This window comes from Camelina sativa, chromosome 12 (genome assembly GCF_030686135.1).
Source record: "Camelina sativa cultivar CO46 ecotype springtype chromosome 12, ASM3068613v1".
NCBI lineage: Eukaryota > Viridiplantae > Streptophyta > Magnoliopsida > Brassicales > Brassicaceae > Camelina > Camelina sativa.
In genome coordinates this window covers 11030932-11050402 of record NC_141891.1, presented here as the reverse complement: position 1 = coordinate 11050402, position 19471 = coordinate 11030932, and the positions used below count along the sequence as shown (strand labels likewise).

The window sequence follows — 19471 nt, the reverse complement described above, 5'->3', positions numbered from 1 at the left end:
AAGATCTGAGGTTGTTGTCGAAATTGATGGGTTAAAGACTCGGATTGAAGAATTGAAGGAAGATGCAATGTGGAGCAAAAGAGAACTTAAGAAATGGAAATTGATGATATTGTGCTTGGTATGCCTTTGTGTTACTGTAATTGTCATTGTAATTCTAATGTGTAAAACCTCAAAAGGAACATTTGTTCTTGGTTACTAGTGTCTTTGGGTTCTGTCTTTGGTGTTGGATCATCGGTTGTGTCTTTGTTGTGTCTTTGTCGTTTGAATAAGATGAACAAAACGACGTCGTTTTATTCAAACAGGTTAATCTAACATATGTTAACGGGTGTTAAACGGAGGTTAGTTGCTCTGTTACCCAATCTTACGCGATGTGTATTTCGGCGTTTAAAATAAAATGTGATGTTTAATTAGATTTGACAACGAAATTACATGATTTAAATGGCCTTAGGGAAAGTTCAGGGTTTAATTGGTTTTTTTTGTGTAAGTTTATGATTTAATTGACATTTTTTCTCATTTTTTTTTTATTCTAACGGGTCAATCTAACAGATGTTAATGGATATTAAACGGAGGTTAGTTGTTCTGTTACCCAATTTTACGCAATATGTATTTCGGCGTTTAAAATAAAATGTGATGTTTAATTAGATTTGGCAACAAAATTACATGATTTAAATGGCCTTAGAGAAAGTTCACGATTTAATTGGTGTTTTTGTGTAAGTTCATGATTTAATTGACATTTCTGTTCTTGAATATGAAATAAACTTGCCAAAAATACATTTTTTGCCGACAAGCTTCTACTTTAAAGTTTGACTAGATAACAACGTTACTATGTGCGGTATAAAATAATTATTAAATATTTTTACTATAATTTTTATTTACAAAATCTATAATATTTATTGGTAATTAGAATCTAAAATTCGATTGTGTAGTATATATATATTGATATCTATTTTTTTAAAGTATATATACATATATAAGAATTTTGTATAATAACTAAAAATTAACCCGTGAGAATTATTATAATATCAACATTATATCATCATATCATATGAACAAAGAGTTCATAAAATTTATTTTAAAGATTTTATGAAAATGTAAGTAAAGGATATAATTAAGTTAAAAGGAGAATATAAGAATTTAATTTTGATTGTTAATTATATTTTTGGAAAACTGATGTAAATATTATTAAAAACTAATGATAAATAAAATAAATAGTGTCTGGAGTTATGTGAGTGCGACACGTCATTTTGTGCGAGAATGCTTTCTTTTAATATATATTATTAAAAGAGATGCAAATTTGATTGGATGGATGATAAAGTTTTATAGTTATTAACCACTAAATAATAATATGGTTCCCTTCAAAAATAAAGAGTTTAAATTTAGGTACCTACTTATTAATATTTTTTGGTTTTTTTCATATTACTATCATCAATAACATTGAACTTATATTTCCAACCACTCATTTTGTTCCAACTTGTACGATAAAATAGCCCACTTGCCTAGAATATTAACTTTATCGCGGTTAATTTTCTCAAAGAGGAAATTTTACAGAACGGTAAGAGAAAAAGAGAGAAAATCACAGGACCCATTTACATATATGTTTACTTACTCAATTACCCTCAATTACATAGTTTAATTACATTAATGCCACTACACTCTAAACACGAAACCTTTGCTGGGGTTTATCGCCGGGTTTATGATTCACCTTCTCCGATCTCATCATCTTAAACCCTTTGATACGAGAGTGTGAGTTCGATTTCTAGGTCTTGATTCGATTTTTGTAAATGTGAAGAGAGAGAGAGATAATGGTTTTAAAGGCGAAGAAAAGCTTAAACGCTGTGTTCCGCCTTGCGATGAGAAACTCCACCAAGTCTGCTAAACCCAAACCCGTAGATTCACCAATTCCAGAAACTGGATTAGGTAAAATACGTCTCTTGCTTGTATCTGATTGGCCCATTTCATAAAAATTGAGACTTTCTTGTTGAAACCCTTCTGTTTTGTTGGAACAGTGTCAACGAGTTTTATGCCGGAGATTCTCTCAACGCTTAAGTCTTCCGACGATTCGTCAAATACTATTCAAGGTACCTTCTTTTACGTCTCTCTGTTAGTGGGATGGAGTGGGATGGTAGAATCTAATTTCAAAAATTGATTTTTTTTCCAATTTTGGTTCTTGTTTGTAGATCTTGCTGAACCGGCACTTGCTGGTCAGGTCTCTTCTGCTTTAGATGGTATGTGTGTTTGTACACTTCATTTGGTACTTCCTTTTGAGGCAGTGTGTAATGTGATGATTTGTTTTCAGTTAGATTTAGTGATTTTAGTCTTCTTCAAGAAAGGAATGGTTCGAAGAACGCGTTGGAAAGCTCTAGTTTACTGTCTAGGACCATTTGTTCGTCTCAAAGGCCAAAACTTGCTTCACGTGGTAGGATGCAGACAGAGAATTACCAGAAGAAACAGTCAGAGATTATGGAGAGGCTTGCCAAGGGATGTGTTCGGAAGCTAGGTACTGAGACTATGGTTGCTGTGTTGAATAAAATGGGGAAAGAAGCGGGTGAGAAAGAATACAATGCAGTGACTAAACTTTGCATATCACAAGCGAGGAGAAGCAATGATGCGGAGTATGCTCTTGATCAGATTGGGAAAGCTATTGAACATCTTAAAGAAATGAAACAACTTGGATTCGCTATCAGAGAAGGAGCTTATGGACCCTTTTTTAAGTACTTGGTTGATATGGAAATGGTGGAGGAGTTTATGATACTTAAGGAGTTTATTAAGGAGGCAAGTCCTGAGTCTCGTGGGAGACTTGTCTACTATGAAATGCTTCTTTGGATCCAAGTGGGAGATGAAGAGAAGATCTACAAACTTTGCAATACAGTTGATGATAGTGGGCTAAGTTTATCAACCTTGCAAGGTATGCCACACACTGTACATGTATCATTATATTCATTTAGAATTCTGAGTTTTTAATTTGCTCCAACTCTCAAAAAGCAACCTTTTGGTCTTTAAACAGAATATTATTTGGTGGCACTTTGTGAGAAAGACAGTAAGGAGAATCTTCAGAAGCTGTTAGAGATTGTCGACATAACAAAAGTATCTTCACCAGAGTCATTGAAAAGCATATTTGGATACCTTGGAAAATTGGTGTCGGAGTCTGTTGCAGTGAAGCTACTTTGGGACCTAAGAGACTGTGGTAAAGGTGGGATATAAATCAATCGAAATAACATGGTGCTGTTTATCGTATTGGTATTATGGAATTTTAAAGGCGGATGAATACTTCATTATATAGTTGCAGAGACCGATTCATATATGATGCAAACTAAGTTTTTTTTACTGATGACTCATTTTATAGCATTGTAACATGGTTTCTTGATATGTTCAGATGGAGTGGAGACAGTTTCAAATCTCATATCCAACTATGCAACTTGCATCCCAAATTTAACGGTGAGGACTTGTTATATATAGTGCTTGCAAATTTATTGAGGCAGTTGGTAACTCTGGTATTTTCCTTGTTTTCTTCTTTTGCATCTGATTAGCATGGTGATTTTTGTTCATTGACAATGTTTCTTGTACCCAAGTCTTGTCCTAGATCTTTTTGGGTATTGAAGTAGATATAACTAGAGTGTTAAATCACTTTAACTCCAAGTTTTCTGTCAATCCTTGATCCATTAAGATCTTCAATCTTAATTTCTTAACTTAGTGTAGAACACATATACATTGGCAATTGTTCTTTCTCCCAATGATAAATGATATATCGATTAGTGTCTCCCAAAATGTTTACATGATGTGAGGTCTTAACATGCTTTCATGTTCTGACTCTTATGCCATTTTTCAATCTACAAACTAAAGTAAGTAACTAATTAACTTATCATTGTTATTGTTTGGAAATGGTAGCAGACTCCATTTACAGAAACTAAGATTGAAGTCACTTACATCTCCTAAGTAGCGTTAAGTTGTTAAAGCTTCTTTTTAAGATAGCCTATGGGTCCTAACCGTCCATGTTCTTACGTATTTTGGTGACTAAAGGTAGAGGATGCCATTTTCAAGTTTAACAAGTTGCATGAAGAACTAGATGTCGTGCCGTCATCTACGTCGTATGAGAATCTTGTTAGTTATCTTTGTGGCTCAAATGAGGTATTTGTACGCTTCTATCATTTTCAACTTTCATTTCCGTTACTCTCCTGGCTTTTCGACTCATGATAATTCCTTTGTGTTGTAGGTGGTCACTGCTCTTGATATAGTTGAAAATATGTGTGAAGTAGGTCTGGTAATATCGGCAAACATCCTGCACTCTTTGTTACAGGCCATTGAGCAGATTCTTGAGTTTAATTTGGTACGGACCTTTTTTTGTTGATTGACTTCACTATATGTTCTACATCCAATAAAACAGCTAACTGGTCATTGACATGCTCTTGATATATCACCAACATCGTCTTTCTCATACTCATGTTAACCCAGAGTTGTGTTTGATCATACTATTTTCTGTTTCAGGTGCAAAGAATCTATTCAATAATGAGCAACAAGAATGTGAAGCCAAATAGTGAGACTTTCAGGAGATCGATACACTTGTGCATACGAATAAAAGATGTAACGTATTTCGTCTTCTATCAGCTTAAGTTCCTTTCCGTCGTGAACAATTTGCTCTCAACCTATTGATTCCGTGCAGTTTGAAGGTGCATATAATATGCTTGGTAGTTTGAAGAATTTTAATTTGGCACCGAACTCTAGCATGTACAATCCTATACTGGCAGGATATTTCCGGGAGGTAATATCTTAAGCTCTCTTTTTAATTTTCCTTTAATCACTAATATTGAAATATGCATGATAATAAGATTGTTGAACATGCAAAGAAACATATCTCGTCTAAATTTATACTGTAGCATAAATGTGTATCGCATAGGCAAGTAGCTGTTGACAAACAATTGGTATAGCTTAAGACCATATCTCTGAAATTATTTGCAGATTTTAGACCGATGGATAGTTTCATCTCTGTGTCTTTGGTATAGCTTAAGACCGATGTCGTTTTTACTGACATTTTTGTATGGTTTTGAAGAAAAAAGTGAGCAGTGCCTTAAAGGTCCTCAAGGAAATGAGAGAAGCTGATGTTAAACCTGATTCCATGACTTTTAGCTATCTAATAAACTATTGCGACGAGGAGGAGGCTATTGCGGAGGTAATCAACCTGTATTCTACTGATATTTTACCTCGTCCAAGTCTTTTCTTCTTCTTCTTCTTCTTCTTCTTCTTCTTCTTCTTCTTCTTCTTCTTCTTCTTCTAATCTTGAAACTGGGTACCTAATGACACTATCTCTCTTGTTGTGTTGTCAGTCGATACATACTTAAAAATGCTAGAGTATGAGAGAAATTTCATGAGGAGATGATATACATACATAATCTGTGTTTTTTTTTGTTTTTGCTATTTTTAAGTATTATGAGGAGATGAAGCAAGCAGGACTTGAAGCTAATAAGCACGTTTACATGTCCCTTATTAAAGCATATGCATCATGCGGACAGTTTGAGAAGGCAAAACAAGTAAGCATGCGTATTATATGTTCTTTTAAAAGTTCTAGAATAATTTTATTCATGATGCATGATACGCATGCTTACTTGTTTTTACTTTAGGTACTCATGCTTAAAGCATCTGTTAGAATAATTTTATTCATGATGCATGATACGCATGCTTACATGAGTACCTAAAGTGTTAAGAGCTCAAGCTTTTTTTTTACTTTAGGTACTCATGGACCGGGGAGTTCCGACTAAGGATCGCAATGAGCTGAAAAGTGTGCTTATATCTGCTCTGGCAACAAATGGAAATATAACAGATGCTTTAAGTATTTATGAAGAAATGAAGATATCTGGCTGCACCGTAGAGCCAAAAGCTATTATATCTCTTATAGTAAGTTTAAAGTTTGTACTTTAGTCATATAGTTTTTCTCATTAATTAGCCGACTAATAGTGACTTAGAGATACCATAACGTATTGCAATGATCTCAAATGATTTTTCCTGTAGGATAACTCTGATTCAAACGCAGAGTTGAGTACGTTGGTTCAACTCACTCATGAGCTGCGTGATTGCAAATTTTGGATTGATGGTTTCTTCAAAACGATCGTGTTTTCTGTTCGCAACAATAAAACAAGGTACAGTGGATTTTACGCGTTCTTTGCTTAGTTCACACCCTATCGTTGTTAATTATCCTGTGATTTATTCAACCTCTTTTTTGTAGCTCTATTCTTGATTTGCTAGAGCAGACCAAAAACCACTTGTCTAAGGATGACGTCGCTGTGGAATATTGGTTTGAAGAGGTCCGATTCCATTTTTCTCATACGTTTTCACAAAGTTTACATGTCAACTGATTTATTATAACCTCGAGATTTCTCATATGTAGACTCAACGAAATCTTGGAAACTTCTGATGTGTATTATTTTCTGAACTCTTGGCATCTTATTGTTGAAATCAGGTGTTTAGGTCAATAGCGGAAACAGAGTCTAGTGATGTGAAGCTAGGACTGGACTTGGTGAGCTTTATGAAGGAAGAGCTTGAGTTATGTCCATCAAGAAAATGTCTAGATTTTCTTCTACATGCTTGTGTCAATGCCAAAGATAAGCAGAGCGCTCTACTGGTATGGAAAGAGTACCAATTTTCAGAACTTCCTTACAATGTCCTCAACTATTTAAGGCAAGCGCTCTTTAATCTCCTACATTCAAAACAATGATTTTGAACTTGGCTTTTTGCTTAGTAGAAAGTTGTCTTCCGGTGAGAGAGATGTATAATGATTTCTTGGTTATTTGTGGTTCCACAGGATGTATCAGGTTCTAGTAGCTGCAGGAGATTCGAAAGGTGCAAAGGCAATAGTATCAAAGATTCCAAATGATGATGTAGATGCCAAATGTATAATTAACGAAAGTCGTATTGTATTTACTCCAAAAGTGAAAAGCAAAAAGTCTAAAAAGAAACAATTAGCCCTCCAAGCAAAGTAGGATGATTGGTTAAAATCCCACATTGTATGAGATTTTTGTACAGAAGTGAACACTATTGCCACTATAATGGCTAAGTTGTCTTTAATTCGAACGGTTATTACAACATTAAGACAAGTCTTTTATGTATTCACCCCAAGAATGAAGCCGTTGCTGTAACAGGGAAGATTGCTGGACTTTGCGCAAGTCCTCACAGGTGAGCGGAAAGGGTTAGGAGCAACAGGATGAGATATATTCAGCCCTGCATTACGCAAAACTGCCTTTGTGTTTCCACAAGCTTCTTCTGTCTTATCAGTGAAGAAACCAGGGTTTCCCATATTGTTCATTGTCTCAACCGCTCCTCCCCAGCTCGAGTACCCATCAAGGTCACAGTTCAAAGCTACAATGATATCCGGTGAAGTCAGGTATGTTACCTCTTCTTGGTACAAACCTCTCACAAAGCTCACCTTAACTCTGCTGTTTGTCGTTGACGTTGTTGCTATTGTACCAGATAAGTCAGGTGGAACTTCAGGTCCGATCATTATGATCTGCACGGTTCCTAAACCATTAAGCAAGTGGTTGATCTCTGCAAAGGCTTTGATCCAGTCAAGTTCTCGTTCTGGACCTAAGTAATGGACAGTTACTTCTTTCCCTTTCAGCAACAGATTCTTTGAATGGGTGCTTACTGATGTTAATATGTGGTAAAGGGTTAAAGGGTAACAGAGAATGTCAGCAATCGGGCTTGACCGTGGTAGACACCGTAAATCATAGTAATCTGACCAATCTGACATGAGTATTAGACCTGGTGAACGCCCGTTGTTCAGACTCTGAATAGGTAAATCTTGTGGAGAGTCTCCTTCCTCTAGCCCTCCCCATGATTCAGATTGTGCATCTGAGGAGAAACAGTGTAAGAGTCCAAAAGGTTGGTGAGAATAGCAACTGCATTGTCTTCTCCACATTCCCTTTTTATGGATGCCTAAAGATCCAAGCCATTCACATGTGTTTTCAGCATAACACGAGAAAGTGAAGATCTTTAGCTTGAGCTCTTCTTCTCTACTCATCATAGCTTCATAGAGACTACAAACACTCCGGTGCATTTCTCGCCAGTGACGTTTCTCGCAGTCTGAATCACAGTAGATGGTTGCACGGCAATGGCTACAACAAACACACTCATCTCTATAAACAGCTTTCTCACACATTGTGCACCGGCTTAAACCTGCTTCTGCACCATTATTACCAACGCGCAAATTGGCCATTCCTGAAACTAAGTCCAACGCTTCATCTTCGTGTGCCAACACAGCTTTCTTGGACTTCTGTTCATATGATTGTCCAGGAGGATGTGAAACTGTAACAGCAACAAAATCATGGCCCTTGAACATCTCTGGTGGCCACTGAACATCAACAGTCTCAATAAAAGGCGAAAACTTTATCATCCTTGGCAATCCCCTGACTTGCATCTCCTCTTCAAGCAGCAAAGGATGAACCAAAGAAAGAGCTTTCATTACTGCAAACACAAGCCTAAGCTCTTCGAGTGTCGGGCTTCTAAACTTTAGCTCACCAGAGGTCGTGCACCGCGCAACATCAATGACCGGAAACCGATCAGTTCCAGAAACCTCTAAAGACAAAGACTTAATCATCCTCTTGTTAGAAGGAAACATCAATGATTCAAGCTCATAAGTAACCCTCAAAACCTCAACATTAGGAACTCTAGCCATTTCCCATGAATCATCAGTCATTTTCAGTGCATAGCTCATGGACCTATACATATACATCGCTATATCACCACCGTCCCCTCCTATGAACTGAACACACTGGAAAGGCTGTCTCTTTCCTGACCAATCTGAGTCTTTCCCTACCCGAACACCAAACAAATGACCTGGTCTGAGCCTCTTCCATGGCTCACTTCTGAATAAACAAGCTGAAGCTCTAAATATTGATTGAACAATATTGGAAGATATACCTTCAACTTTCATAAGACAAACCCCGGATCCAGGTCCTAGACCCGGACCTGACCCGAATTGATCCTGAAACCTACCAAATAAGTTCTTCAAATGCAAATCCATTCTTCAAACTAAAACCCCAAAAGAGTCAGATCTGAGTAAAACAAGAAACCTGGAATCCCACAGTTTGCAGCAAGAAATATATAGTAGTAACAGAGAAAGATCAAATCTTTAGGTTCAATCTGTAATACCCAAGCAAAGAAAAAAGAAAAGCTCAGATGAGTTATTGTGCATTGGGTACTGTAATTTGAATTCTAGTAGATACGCAAACTCTGGTTTCACAGTTAAACGGTCGTGACCGACAAAAGTCAGAAAAGCATAAAACAACTTTCTTTAACTGATAGATTGTTACGGCCTACGTTAATTTGAACGGTCACGACACATATTCGTATTTATTGCCGTATCGGTTTATAATTTGATTATCGCATTTACTAACTAAATTTAATGTTAATTATGATGCTATGATATAGAAATTATACTAATCATACTAAATACCTCTCGGTTGGTTGGTTGAGATTTCGGACACATATATAGAAGAAGAGGGCTAGAGTAATAAATGTTTGCCTAACCAGAATAACAAACTGTGTTACAATAGACAACACTCAAGTCTGCAAGATAAGAACTGAAAGAAAAGACAACAGAGTATAATGTGGTCTGTTGATACACATAAACAACCGAATAGAGAGAGTTTTAATAACTACTGCACTGATGGAGTACCTTCTTCATCCATGTTGATATCATCCGTCTTCTTCTCTCCTCCAAACAAGTTTGCTATCATTGTTGTTGTCTTGTTTCCAAGCTCTAGCTGAAGCTCCTCTGGCACTTTCTCTCCTTGAGAAACCGGTTCCTCCATAAGATTGAATCCACGAGCCTCACCTTTCTGAACCACGACAGGACTCCGTGCTTGAGCATTCACACTGTTCCTCACTGGATTTGAAAAGAACTCCACTAACCTATTAGCGGCTTCTTCCATCACTTCATCTTTCTCAGGCGTTGCTTCTTTAGCTTGAACCGCGCCATTGCTCATTTGTTGCATTAATGTCAAAGCTTGAGCATATTCATTAATCTCCGCGTCAGTAGTGACGACAGCAGCTTCCTTCATTGGTTGATCAACAGGAAGAGGTTCATCAGTTTGCTTATTCTTGATCTCTTCTCTTACATACATTTTAACAAGAGGAGCCACGTCGTTTTCTGGAGTAACCGGTATGACTCTGTCCGGTATGAACACAAGACCTCTGAGTTTGATGTCACTGTCTTTAACCTTAACGTTCAGGAGATAGCCTGCCTCAAAGGTTCCTTCCACCACACCAGAAACCTCCTTTCCCACCAAATCAGTGTTAGGTTTTGGAGTTGAGGTTTCTTTCGTGCGCGGACGACCTCTTTTTCTCTTCGCCAAGCCATCATTACCAGCAGGAGGAGGCGAGTTGATGGTGTCTTGGTTCTGATGATTCATCCTTCTACATAAGATTAAACGCATCAAAAAAACATAACATTGTGATAAGTTTCATATTGTCATGTCATAATCAGAAGATATATAAAGTCTACTAACAAAAACAATAAATGAAGATTATAATTACATTCCTAATCTACAAAACATTCTAGGTTTCACACTGGCCCTATCTAATTGTTGTTTTGATCTGAAACGAAGTTAATACAGAAACACCAAAACTAAAAATTGAATTATGGAACTGATTTTAAGACCAAAGCAGAACATGGTAAAAACCTAAGTATCAAGTGACTCGAATAGGGTTTCAATTCAAAATAATATAAAAAATCAATCTCATCACATTAAAGTTAATCCACCTTCGAAAACAAACATATTTACCCTAGATTTATCAAAACCTAGTGTCGTCTAAATAGAGAAGATTTTCAAATCCATAAACCGAGGAAAAACGGATCAAACCTCTATTATTTGATTAAATAAGAGAGAATACTAGGATAATTTTTTTCGAAAACTACAGAAAACAAATCGAAAATAATCAAAAAACCAAACCTGAATCTAATTAAACGTGGATTCAGAATTATCAAGACCTAGAAATTATCATATGTAAAAGAACTTAATTAGTCTAATGTTAAATCGAAAAAAAGTGGTAAAATAATGGTTTACCTCTAGGCCACGCGACGCAACAAAACCACACGAAATGGTTCTTTATAAACTCAGAAGCGTGAACATGTGAGTGTGCGAGAGAGTTGTTTATATAAACTTCTTCGGCTATCTTTGTTCAAGTTTTGCAGTTTCTCTCTCGCGTCTCTTCATTTCATACCTTTTCAAGTTAGCAGCCGCCTAATATAGGCTTTTAATGGGCTTTTTGTTAATTAGCATTAAAGATTTTTCTTTACTTTTTATTTTTGTTTGTTTGTATATTCAAAACCAAAAGTCTCATTTTTATTAGTGCTGTCTAGATCGGGCCATGATAAATTCTGAATGGTCTGCGTCATTCCCTAACTCTGAAGCAGAATTTTTGGATTTTGCGGGCTCTGACCACAAACCAGTTTTAGTCAGAGTGGCTCGTACGGATGTTATTAACACAAAACCGTTCCTGTTCGATAAACGTCTTCTTGACGAACCAAACTTTAAAAAAGTGGTAACAGATGGTTGGAACATTAACAACAGAAGACTGTGGTCAATTATAGACAGAATACGAAGTTGTCGAAGATCAATGTCTCGACTCAAACATGTGTCCAAACTAAATGCGGCTAAGCGGATAAATGGACTTCAAGATGGTCTAAACAGAGCTATGTCCAGTGTAATACGAACAAAGAGAATGAAAATCCCCACACTTCAAGATCAATTAGCAAAAGCTTATAAGGATGAAGAAGTCTATTGGAAGCAAAAGAGCAGTAATCAATGGATGGCAGAAGGCGATAGAAATACCTGTTATTTCCATGCGTGCACAAAAACAAGATATGCTAGGAACAGGATAGTCTCAATTTTAGATGCAAATGAGAAAAGATACAGAGGCGATGATGAAGTTGGTGATCATGCACAAGTGTTTTTCACGGACATATACACTTCAAAGGGACGTCAGGTTCCTGTTATGGAATTTGCAGATTTTATTCCAAAGGTTACACCACTCATTAATGAGGACTTATCACGGCGGTTTAGTGATGAAGAAATCTACAAGGGAATATGTCAAATTGGTGATGACAAGGCACCAGGTCCTGATGGTGTTACAGCCCGTTTCTACAAAAATTGTTGGGACATTGTAGGTCGAGATGTCATCAATGAAGTACAGCTCTTTTGAAACTTCTGAGATGAAACCAGAGATAAATCATACAAATATATGTATGATACCGAAGATCGATCATCCGACTACACTTTCTGATTATCGTCCAATAGCCCTTGGTAATGTCATATACAAAATCATCTCAAAGTGTTTAGTGACGCGTTTAAAAACACACCTTGATGCCATTGTCTCTGATGCACAAGCCGCTTTTATACCGGGAAGACAAATAACGGACAATGTATTGATTGTTCATGAAGTAATGCACTCCCTTAAGGTTAGAAAAAGAGTCTCTAAATCTTATATGGCAATTAAAACAGACGTCACTAAAGCATATGATCGGATAGAATGGAATTTTTTGGAGACCACTATGAGACTTTTTGGATTCAATGATAAATGGATCAGCTGGATTATGGCTATCATTAAATCTGTTCGTTATTCAGTCCTGATTAATGGATCACCAAGAGGATCCATCATTCCACAGCGGGGAATACGTCAAGGAGATCCCTTGTCACCTTACCTTTTCATACTTTGTGCTGATGTATTAAGTTATCTTTTTCAGTCAAGGGTTGTTGCTGGTGATATATGTGGTATACGTATTGGTAATGGTGTCCCTGCCATAACACATTTACAATTTGCGGATGATTCCTTATTCTTTTGCCAAGCTAATTATCGTAACTGCCAAGCTCTGAAAGAAGTCTTTGAGGTTTACGAATATTATTCTGGCCAAAAAATAAGCGCATCAAAATCTTTGATCACTTTTGGATCAAGAGTTTATGGAAGCACACAAAACAGACTGAAACAACTCTTAGGAATTCCAAATCATGGTGGGAAAGGAAAATACTTAGGGTTACCAGAGCAGTTTAGTAGGAAAAAAGTTGAAATGATTGAATACATAATAGAGCGAGTTAAAAGCAGAACATATACTTGGAGTGCTAAATATTTATCACAAGCTGGGAAAGAAATTTTAATCAAATCTGTTGCTTTATCATTGCCAGTATATGCTATGTCTTGTTTCAAAATTTCTCTTTCTATTATTTCTGAAATAGAAGCTGTATTGATGCGATTCTGGTGGGAGAAGTCTACTCATGCTAGGGGAATACCATGGATAGCATGGAAAAAATTACAATATTCTAAAAAGGAAGGAGGGTTAGGATTTAAAGATTTGGAAAAATTCAATGATGCTCTTTTGGCCAAATTAGCATGGCGATTAATCAATTTCCCTCATTCATTATTTGCACGAGTGATGAAAGCTCGATATTACAATAACGAATCTATCCTCGAAGCAAACACAAGAGCTTATCAGTCATATGGATGGTCCTCTATCCTTCGCGGTGTTGAAGTTTTAAAGAAAGGAACAAGATATATAGTTGGAGATGGATCAACAATATGCCTTAACAGAGATAATTTTATTCCATCTGATCCACCTAGGCCTATCAGGACAGTGAATCCAGAATCATCCTTATCTCTGCATAATTTTATATCTTCAGTGGAACATTATCGGACCTGGAATTCATCGATGGTAAAGACTCACATTGATCAGGCTGATAGGAATTCTATTTATCAAACATATCTCTCAATGGATAACACAATGGCTAATAAACTAATTTGGCACTATTCTAAAAATGGGGAATTGAAACAACCCTTCCCGTTTTTTTTTTTTTTTTTTAATACCTTAATTTACTAGTGGTCCCATACCCACTAACATCCTAACAACAATCAATAACCACGGATAACCAAATAAAACAGTTTCCATTAATCCAATAAGAATACCAACAGCAATAATCCAATAACCAATAACGAAATAGCAAAGTTCCAACATCCTACAATACTCTATCAACTCAATACTAGCAACCTAACAATAGCTAGACCACAATCAATCAAGCCTCTAGAACATCCTCCTCCTCATTGCCTTTGATTCCACGATCACACTTTTCCTTTACCTGCACACCACAAACAACAATTGAGATGCGTAAGTATTATCATAAATACTTAGTGAGGCCGTCCTCCCATCTACTAGGTTATACACACAAGCATATGAGACCCTCATGCTTAAGCAAAACAAACAACACACAACAATACATCAAACCAGGAAAACAAGTCTTGGCTGAGACCAGTGTCGACCGATGCCTCACGGTGTCGATCGATGCTACAAATAATGGTGTCGACCGATGCTAAACAGTGTCGACCGATGCCCCTCAAAGTGGTGTCGACCAATGCTTCCTAGTGTCGATCGATGCCTCTTCTGCAGACACGATCTGCGCGAATCCGAACATCGAACTCTCCTTCCAAATCGTCTCGAATCCGTCTCAAACTCACCCAAATACCACGGAAATCACTAGGAATCACAAAAGCAACGAACCCAAACAACAAAACAACACAAACAACAAAGAAAACACCCAAACAAGAGAGATCTCATGCTTAGATCAACCATGGTCAAGCACTCACCTCAAGAACAGGAGATTGGATTGAGAAACGTGGGAACCAACACCTCCAGAAGCTCCCCCTTCGTTTCCAGCAACAGCTAACACTTCTACAGCCTCAGATCTCTCCAAAATCTCCAAGAACAAGCCCAGAAAATCTCAGAAACGTTTTTCTCTCTTTTCTCTCTTTTCTCTCTTTCTTTTCACTCAACGGCGACAACAATGAGACTTCCCCAAAACCCTTAATTCGTCTCTTAACACCTTAAATGCGATTTAGGAATTTTAATTGAACCAAACCGAACCAATCAGCAATTAAAACAAACCCGACTAAACCGGAAACACATGGTGTCGATCGATGCCCACAAGGGTGTCGATCAACACCCACACCAAAATTACAAAATTGGTTCGCGGATTTTACAGGAATACACAGTTCGGTCAGGCTATTGGATGTTAACTCATTTACCAGAAAATCAGATGGATCGTCAGTCACCTCCTCACGGAAACACAGAGTTAAAAAACAGAATTTGGAAAACGAAAACTATGCCAAAAATTAGACATTTCCTATGGCGTGCTCTCTCCAAAGCTTTAGGTACTTCGACGCGTCTCATTACGAGGGGAATGATTATTGATCCTTTGTGTCAAAGATGTGGCCTTTCAGATGAGACAATCAATCATGTACTTTTCACATGTCCTTTTGCCATTATGACATTGCGTTTATCTGCAACACCTCTTCTTATATTACAAAATCCAAGTGATGATTTCGAAACAAATATCAAGGCTATTTTGGATTTACAACAAAATCACTTACTCACTGCTATGCAACAATTTCTACCTTTATGGCTTCTGTGGAGACTCTGGAAGGCTAGAAACAATTTCATCTTCAATAACAGAAACAATTTACCTCTACAAGTAGTCAAGTTAGCAAAGGCGGAAACAAAGGAATGGATAGATTTACATTCCATACATAATAACTCATATTCAGGAATTTTACAACCTACTCGAACGCAAACAAGATGGATTCGACCATTAACAAACAGATTGAAATGCAACTTCGATGGAGGTTATAATAGTTCTACTTCCAAAACAACAGCTGGATGGATTATTAGAGATCATCTTGGAGATTCGATATTTTGGGGAGCAGCTGAACTACATGAATCATCATCAGCCTTAGAAGCCGAAGCTAAAGCATTATTGGTGGCAATGCAACACGTCTGGATCCGGGGCATAAAAGCAATATTATTTTGAAGGGGACTGCCAAGTTCTGATTAAACTTATCAATACTAATACAACTGATATTACAATTACAAGTATTCTTCATGACATTCGTTTCTGGGCATCAAAATTTCAAGAATTTAAAATTAGTTTTACTCAGAGGTCAAACAATGAAGCTGCTCACAAACTCGCAAAGTTTGGTTTACAAAATTCTATTTTTTTATTCAGATCATTGTAACCCTCCTGTATAGCTCTCTGAACAATTGTATTTAGATGCTTCAATTTAAATAAATATATTTTCGATGAAAAAAAAAAGTCTCATTTTTATTAATTTTGTTCCTAAGTTTTGACATGTATTTTTTGTATAATATGAAAGAATTAAATTTTCAATGTTAACGCGATGGTAATAATATAAATGGAAATTCTATAAAAAATAGTGCTAAAAGTTTTGGTACGACCAGAAATATTGATTCAATTGTTGTTTCATGATTTTACTAAAATAATCTTCCATTTCTTTGGAACTGTCATAACTTAGTCGTGTAGTCGGATAACTGACTAAAATTTGGGTTGTCCATTATCCTAGCATTATTATTTATTTTTATAGTTTTAATGTGTTATTTGATGTATTACTTCAATCATTATTTACTTTCAATAGCTTTCGTTTTTTACTTTCAACCATTTCTTTACTTCTTTATTATTATTGAAAAACAAATTTGTTACTTTAGTAATGTCACATATTAGTTGTTTAGTCGAGAATAGTATCCATGTGAGAACTACACCGAATAAGAAAAAAAACCGGATCAACGGTTCTCCAAAATGTCAGATCTCACCAGAGAGGGGAATAAGGTAGGGTAACCCCCTATCTCCATATCTCTTTATCTTATGTGCTGAAGTCCTAAGTCATCAACTATCACAAGCAGCTGAGGAAAACAAGCTCAAAGGGATGAAGATAAGCAATACTGGCCCATCTATTAACCATCTATTATTTGCTGATGATGCTCTGTTCTTTTGTCATGCACATCCAAAATCCTGTTCCACAATCATGAAGATTCTAACAGATTATGAAAGAGTATCAGGTCAAGCTGTCAATCTCTCAAAATCAGCTATCACTTTTGGCGCTCGAGTTCAACCTCATATCAAAACGAGACTACGAAGAATCCTAAATATTCATAATGATGTAGGCTGTGGTAAATATTTGGGTTTACCAAAACATATTGGCAGGAAAAAGAAGGAGAACTTCCAGTATGTGATTGACAAGGTTAAACAACGAACTCAAGGATGGTCACATCGGTATCTATCAGAAGCAGGTAAAGAAATTCTCCTAAAAACAGTGGCAATGGCTCTCCCAGTCTATACAATGAATTGCTTTAAGCTCCCTAAAGGCATTTGTGAAGAAATAAATCGTATTTTGGCAAACTATTGGTGGAGCAAAACACCATGCAAACGGTCGATGCACTGGGTTTCTTGGGAAAGATTGGGTTTACCAAAGAAAGAAGGAGGATTGGGTTTTCGAGACTTAGAGAAGTTTAATCTGGCACTTCTTGGAAAACAGATATGGCGAATAATACATGCTCCAACAAGTCTTCTTACACGCTTCCTCAAAGCAAGATATTATCCGACTGGTAACATTTTTTCTGCTGGATCTGCTAACCATCCTTCGTTTATATGGAAATCTTTGCTCGAGGGTCGAGATATGATTCAACAGGGTATGCGTTTTTTGATTGGAGATGGCGCAAGTACTAATGTCTGGGTTGATCCTTGGCTACCAACCAATCCGCCAAGACCTCCACAAAGTATCGAAGGGATAGAAATGAACTATTTACAGATTAAAGATCTTATCATGGCAGAACGGCGAACCTGGAACATGGATCTCATACAAAGCATTATCGTTGCTGAAGATGTGTCACTAATCCAAAGAATTCACTTAAGCCCATTACCTACTCCAGATCTTCTTGGCTGGCACTACAACGATTCAGGTCTATATACAGTAAAATCTGGTTACTGGTTGGCTACACATATGTATGAAGTTGAGGCAGTACGTCCACCTCCAGGACTCCAAAGGTTCAAGACGGCTGTATGGAAAATGGATATAGCTCCCAAACTACGACACTTTTTATGGCGACTGCTTTCAAGGGCACTACCAACGGGTACGGAGTTAAGGCACAAAAGAATAATTACAGATCCTCAATGTAAACGCTGCTGTCAAGAAGAAGAGTCAACAGAGCACTTATTTTTCAACTGTCACTACGTCCAATCGATTTGGAGAGGAAGTCAAAATCTTAACAGCAACATTATTAGTTTGTCAACTAGCTTTGAGGACAAATTCCAAGGTATAGTGGATTGCTACAACAATCAGAATCTTACTACGCTTGAACGACAACTACCTATCTGGACTTTATGGAGAATATGGAAGAGTAGGAATATGTTGGTTTACCAACAAAAAGGAAGTACTTGGCACCAGGATCTTTCTAAAGCGGTCAATGAAGCAAAAGAATGGGTTAACTGCTGGTCTGAAGATACCGAAACATATTAGAACCATCGACAACAACGATCACAACATTCTCAATGGACAAGACCACAAGGGAACTTTGTTAAGTGTAATTATGATAGCTAGTTCCGACAGAATACTACACCACAAGCAGGCTGGATAATTAGAGACTCTGAAGGTTTTTATGTAACTTCTGGACATAGCAAAGGCATGATATGTGATAGTGTTTTGGAGGCAGAACTTCAAGCCCTGCTCATTGCAATGCAACAAGCTTGGATACTCGGTTTTGAGAGAGTAACCTTTGAAGAAGATAATGCAACAGTCACAAAACTAATCACTGGAGATCAACACAACTTTCATGTACACAATTGGGTTCGTGAGATCAATTATTGGAAACAAAATTTCAAGGAAGTTACATTTGCTTGGACACGAAGACACGACAACAAAGCTGCAGATCGTTTGGCTAAAGAACCTTTACCGAACAATATCTATTGTAACAGCTATTTTTACATTTATGGTTTTCTTGTAAATATCCTCAAAGAGGACCACTCTTTCAAGCAATAAAAGCTTATCAGATGTTAAAAACAAAAAAAACCGGATCAAAACTGTTTTTTGTGTAACTAAACTAAAATCAGAATTATAGAAATTATATTTTAGTTATTTATATGTTTTAATCAGATATAAATAAACACTAAGGGGGATGTATCGAAACAATGATTTTGGAGGATTTGATGGGATTTAAGAAATTTGGAATTTTTGTAGATTTTAGGGAAGTTGATATGATTTATAGGAAAATTCTTTCAAATCCCACCTAAAACCATGAGATTTGGATTTCTGTATTTTTAACTAAACAAATCCTCTCAAATCCTCTAGAATCCTTAAAATTTATTAAAATCCAAATCCACAAACTGTTTTGAATAACAGTAGATTTTAAAGTAGATTTTTAAATCATCAGTTCAATAACATTGGATTTCAGGAGACTTTTTAAAATCCATGATTGAATAACGTAGGATTTGTAACTTTTACACAAATCACTTAAAATGTCAATTTGAATACACCCCCCTAAATCAATCATTATATGCTTTTTTTTTTAATTTCAAATTTTTAGGTCCGACAAGGAAGCGGACGAGTTGACAACTGCAGGCATGGCATCTGATGTAACTTGTTGTGTTGAACCAAA

General features: G+C 36.6%; 4 protein-coding genes across 7 annotated transcripts; 2 read left to right on the top strand and 2 right to left on the bottom strand.

Moving 5' to 3' along the window:
* The first annotated feature begins 1530 nt into the window (after positions 1–1530).
* On the top strand, positions 1531–7077 carry LOC104731338 (pentatricopeptide repeat-containing protein At4g21880, mitochondrial). Of its 4 annotated transcripts, none has more exons than XM_010450673.2 (17): positions 1531–1917; positions 2007–2078; positions 2178–2225; positions 2297–2905; positions 3005–3190; positions 3374–3435; positions 4018–4125; positions 4211–4324; positions 4483–4578; positions 4658–4756; positions 5045–5164; positions 5418–5522; positions 5722–5886; positions 6001–6128; positions 6215–6293; positions 6449–6666; positions 6791–7077. In XM_010450673.2, the coding sequence occupies exons 1-17, from the start codon at positions 1803–1805 to the stop codon at positions 6966–6968; spliced, it is 2502 nt and encodes an 833-aa protein (XP_010448975.1). In that variant the 5' UTR covers positions 1531–1802; the 3' UTR covers positions 6969–7077. The 4 variants fall into 4 exon arrangements, 1 of the variants encoding a protein (XP_010448975.1); XR_015574523.1 differs by having other exon boundaries at positions 1625–1917; positions 5613–5886; XR_015574524.1 differs by having other exon boundaries at positions 1661–1917; positions 5052–5164.
* On the bottom strand, positions 6886–9007 carry LOC104731339 (uncharacterized). The gene has a single exon (XM_010450674.3). The coding sequence runs from the start codon at positions 9005–9007 to the stop codon at positions 7088–7090; it is 1920 nt and encodes a 639-aa protein (XP_010448976.2). The 3' UTR covers positions 6886–7087.
* Positions 9008–9489: 482 nt separating this feature from the next.
* Positions 9490–11196, bottom strand: LOC104731337 (uncharacterized). Its single transcript, XM_010450672.3, has 2 exons — positions 11052–11196; positions 9490–10401 (listed from the first exon to the last, which is right to left on the bottom strand). Exon 2 carries the CDS (start codon positions 10395–10397, stop codon positions 9642–9644), a length of 756 nt encoding a protein of 251 aa, XP_010448974.1. The 5' UTR covers positions 10398–10401; positions 11052–11196; the 3' UTR covers positions 9490–9641.
* A 159-nt stretch (positions 11197–11355) lies between these two features.
* LOC147930391 (uncharacterized) lies at positions 11356–12189 on the top strand. The gene has a single exon (XM_087476849.1). It carries the CDS (start codon positions 11356–11358, stop codon positions 12187–12189), a length of 834 nt encoding a protein of 277 aa, XP_087332975.1.
* Positions 12190–19471: the final 7282 nt, after the last annotated feature.

Excerpts from the sequence above, each read along its gene's own strand:
- LOC104731337 (XM_010450672.3), bottom strand. The coding sequence starts at position 10,397 with ATGAATCATCAGAACCAAGACACCATCAACTCGCCTCCTCCTGCTGGT.
- LOC104731339 (XM_010450674.3), bottom strand. The coding sequence starts at position 9,007 with ATGGATTTGCATTTGAAGAACTTATTTGGTAGGTTTCAGGATCAATTC.
- LOC147930391 (XM_087476849.1), top strand. The coding sequence starts at position 11,356 with ATGATAAATTCTGAATGGTCTGCGTCATTCCCTAACTCTGAAGCAGAA.
- LOC104731338 (XM_010450673.2), top strand. The coding sequence starts at position 1,803 with ATGGTTTTAAAGGCGAAGAAAAGCTTAAACGCTGTGTTCCGCCTTGCG. Across the intron at positions 2,079-2,177 it reads TTCGTCAAATACTATTCAAG|ATCTTGCTGAACCGGCACTT; the intron begins GTACCTTCTTTT and ends TCTTGTTTGTAG. Across the intron at positions 2,226-2,296 it reads GGTCTCTTCTGCTTTAGATG|TTAGATTTAGTGATTTTAGT; the intron begins GTATGTGTGTTT and ends ATTTGTTTTCAG.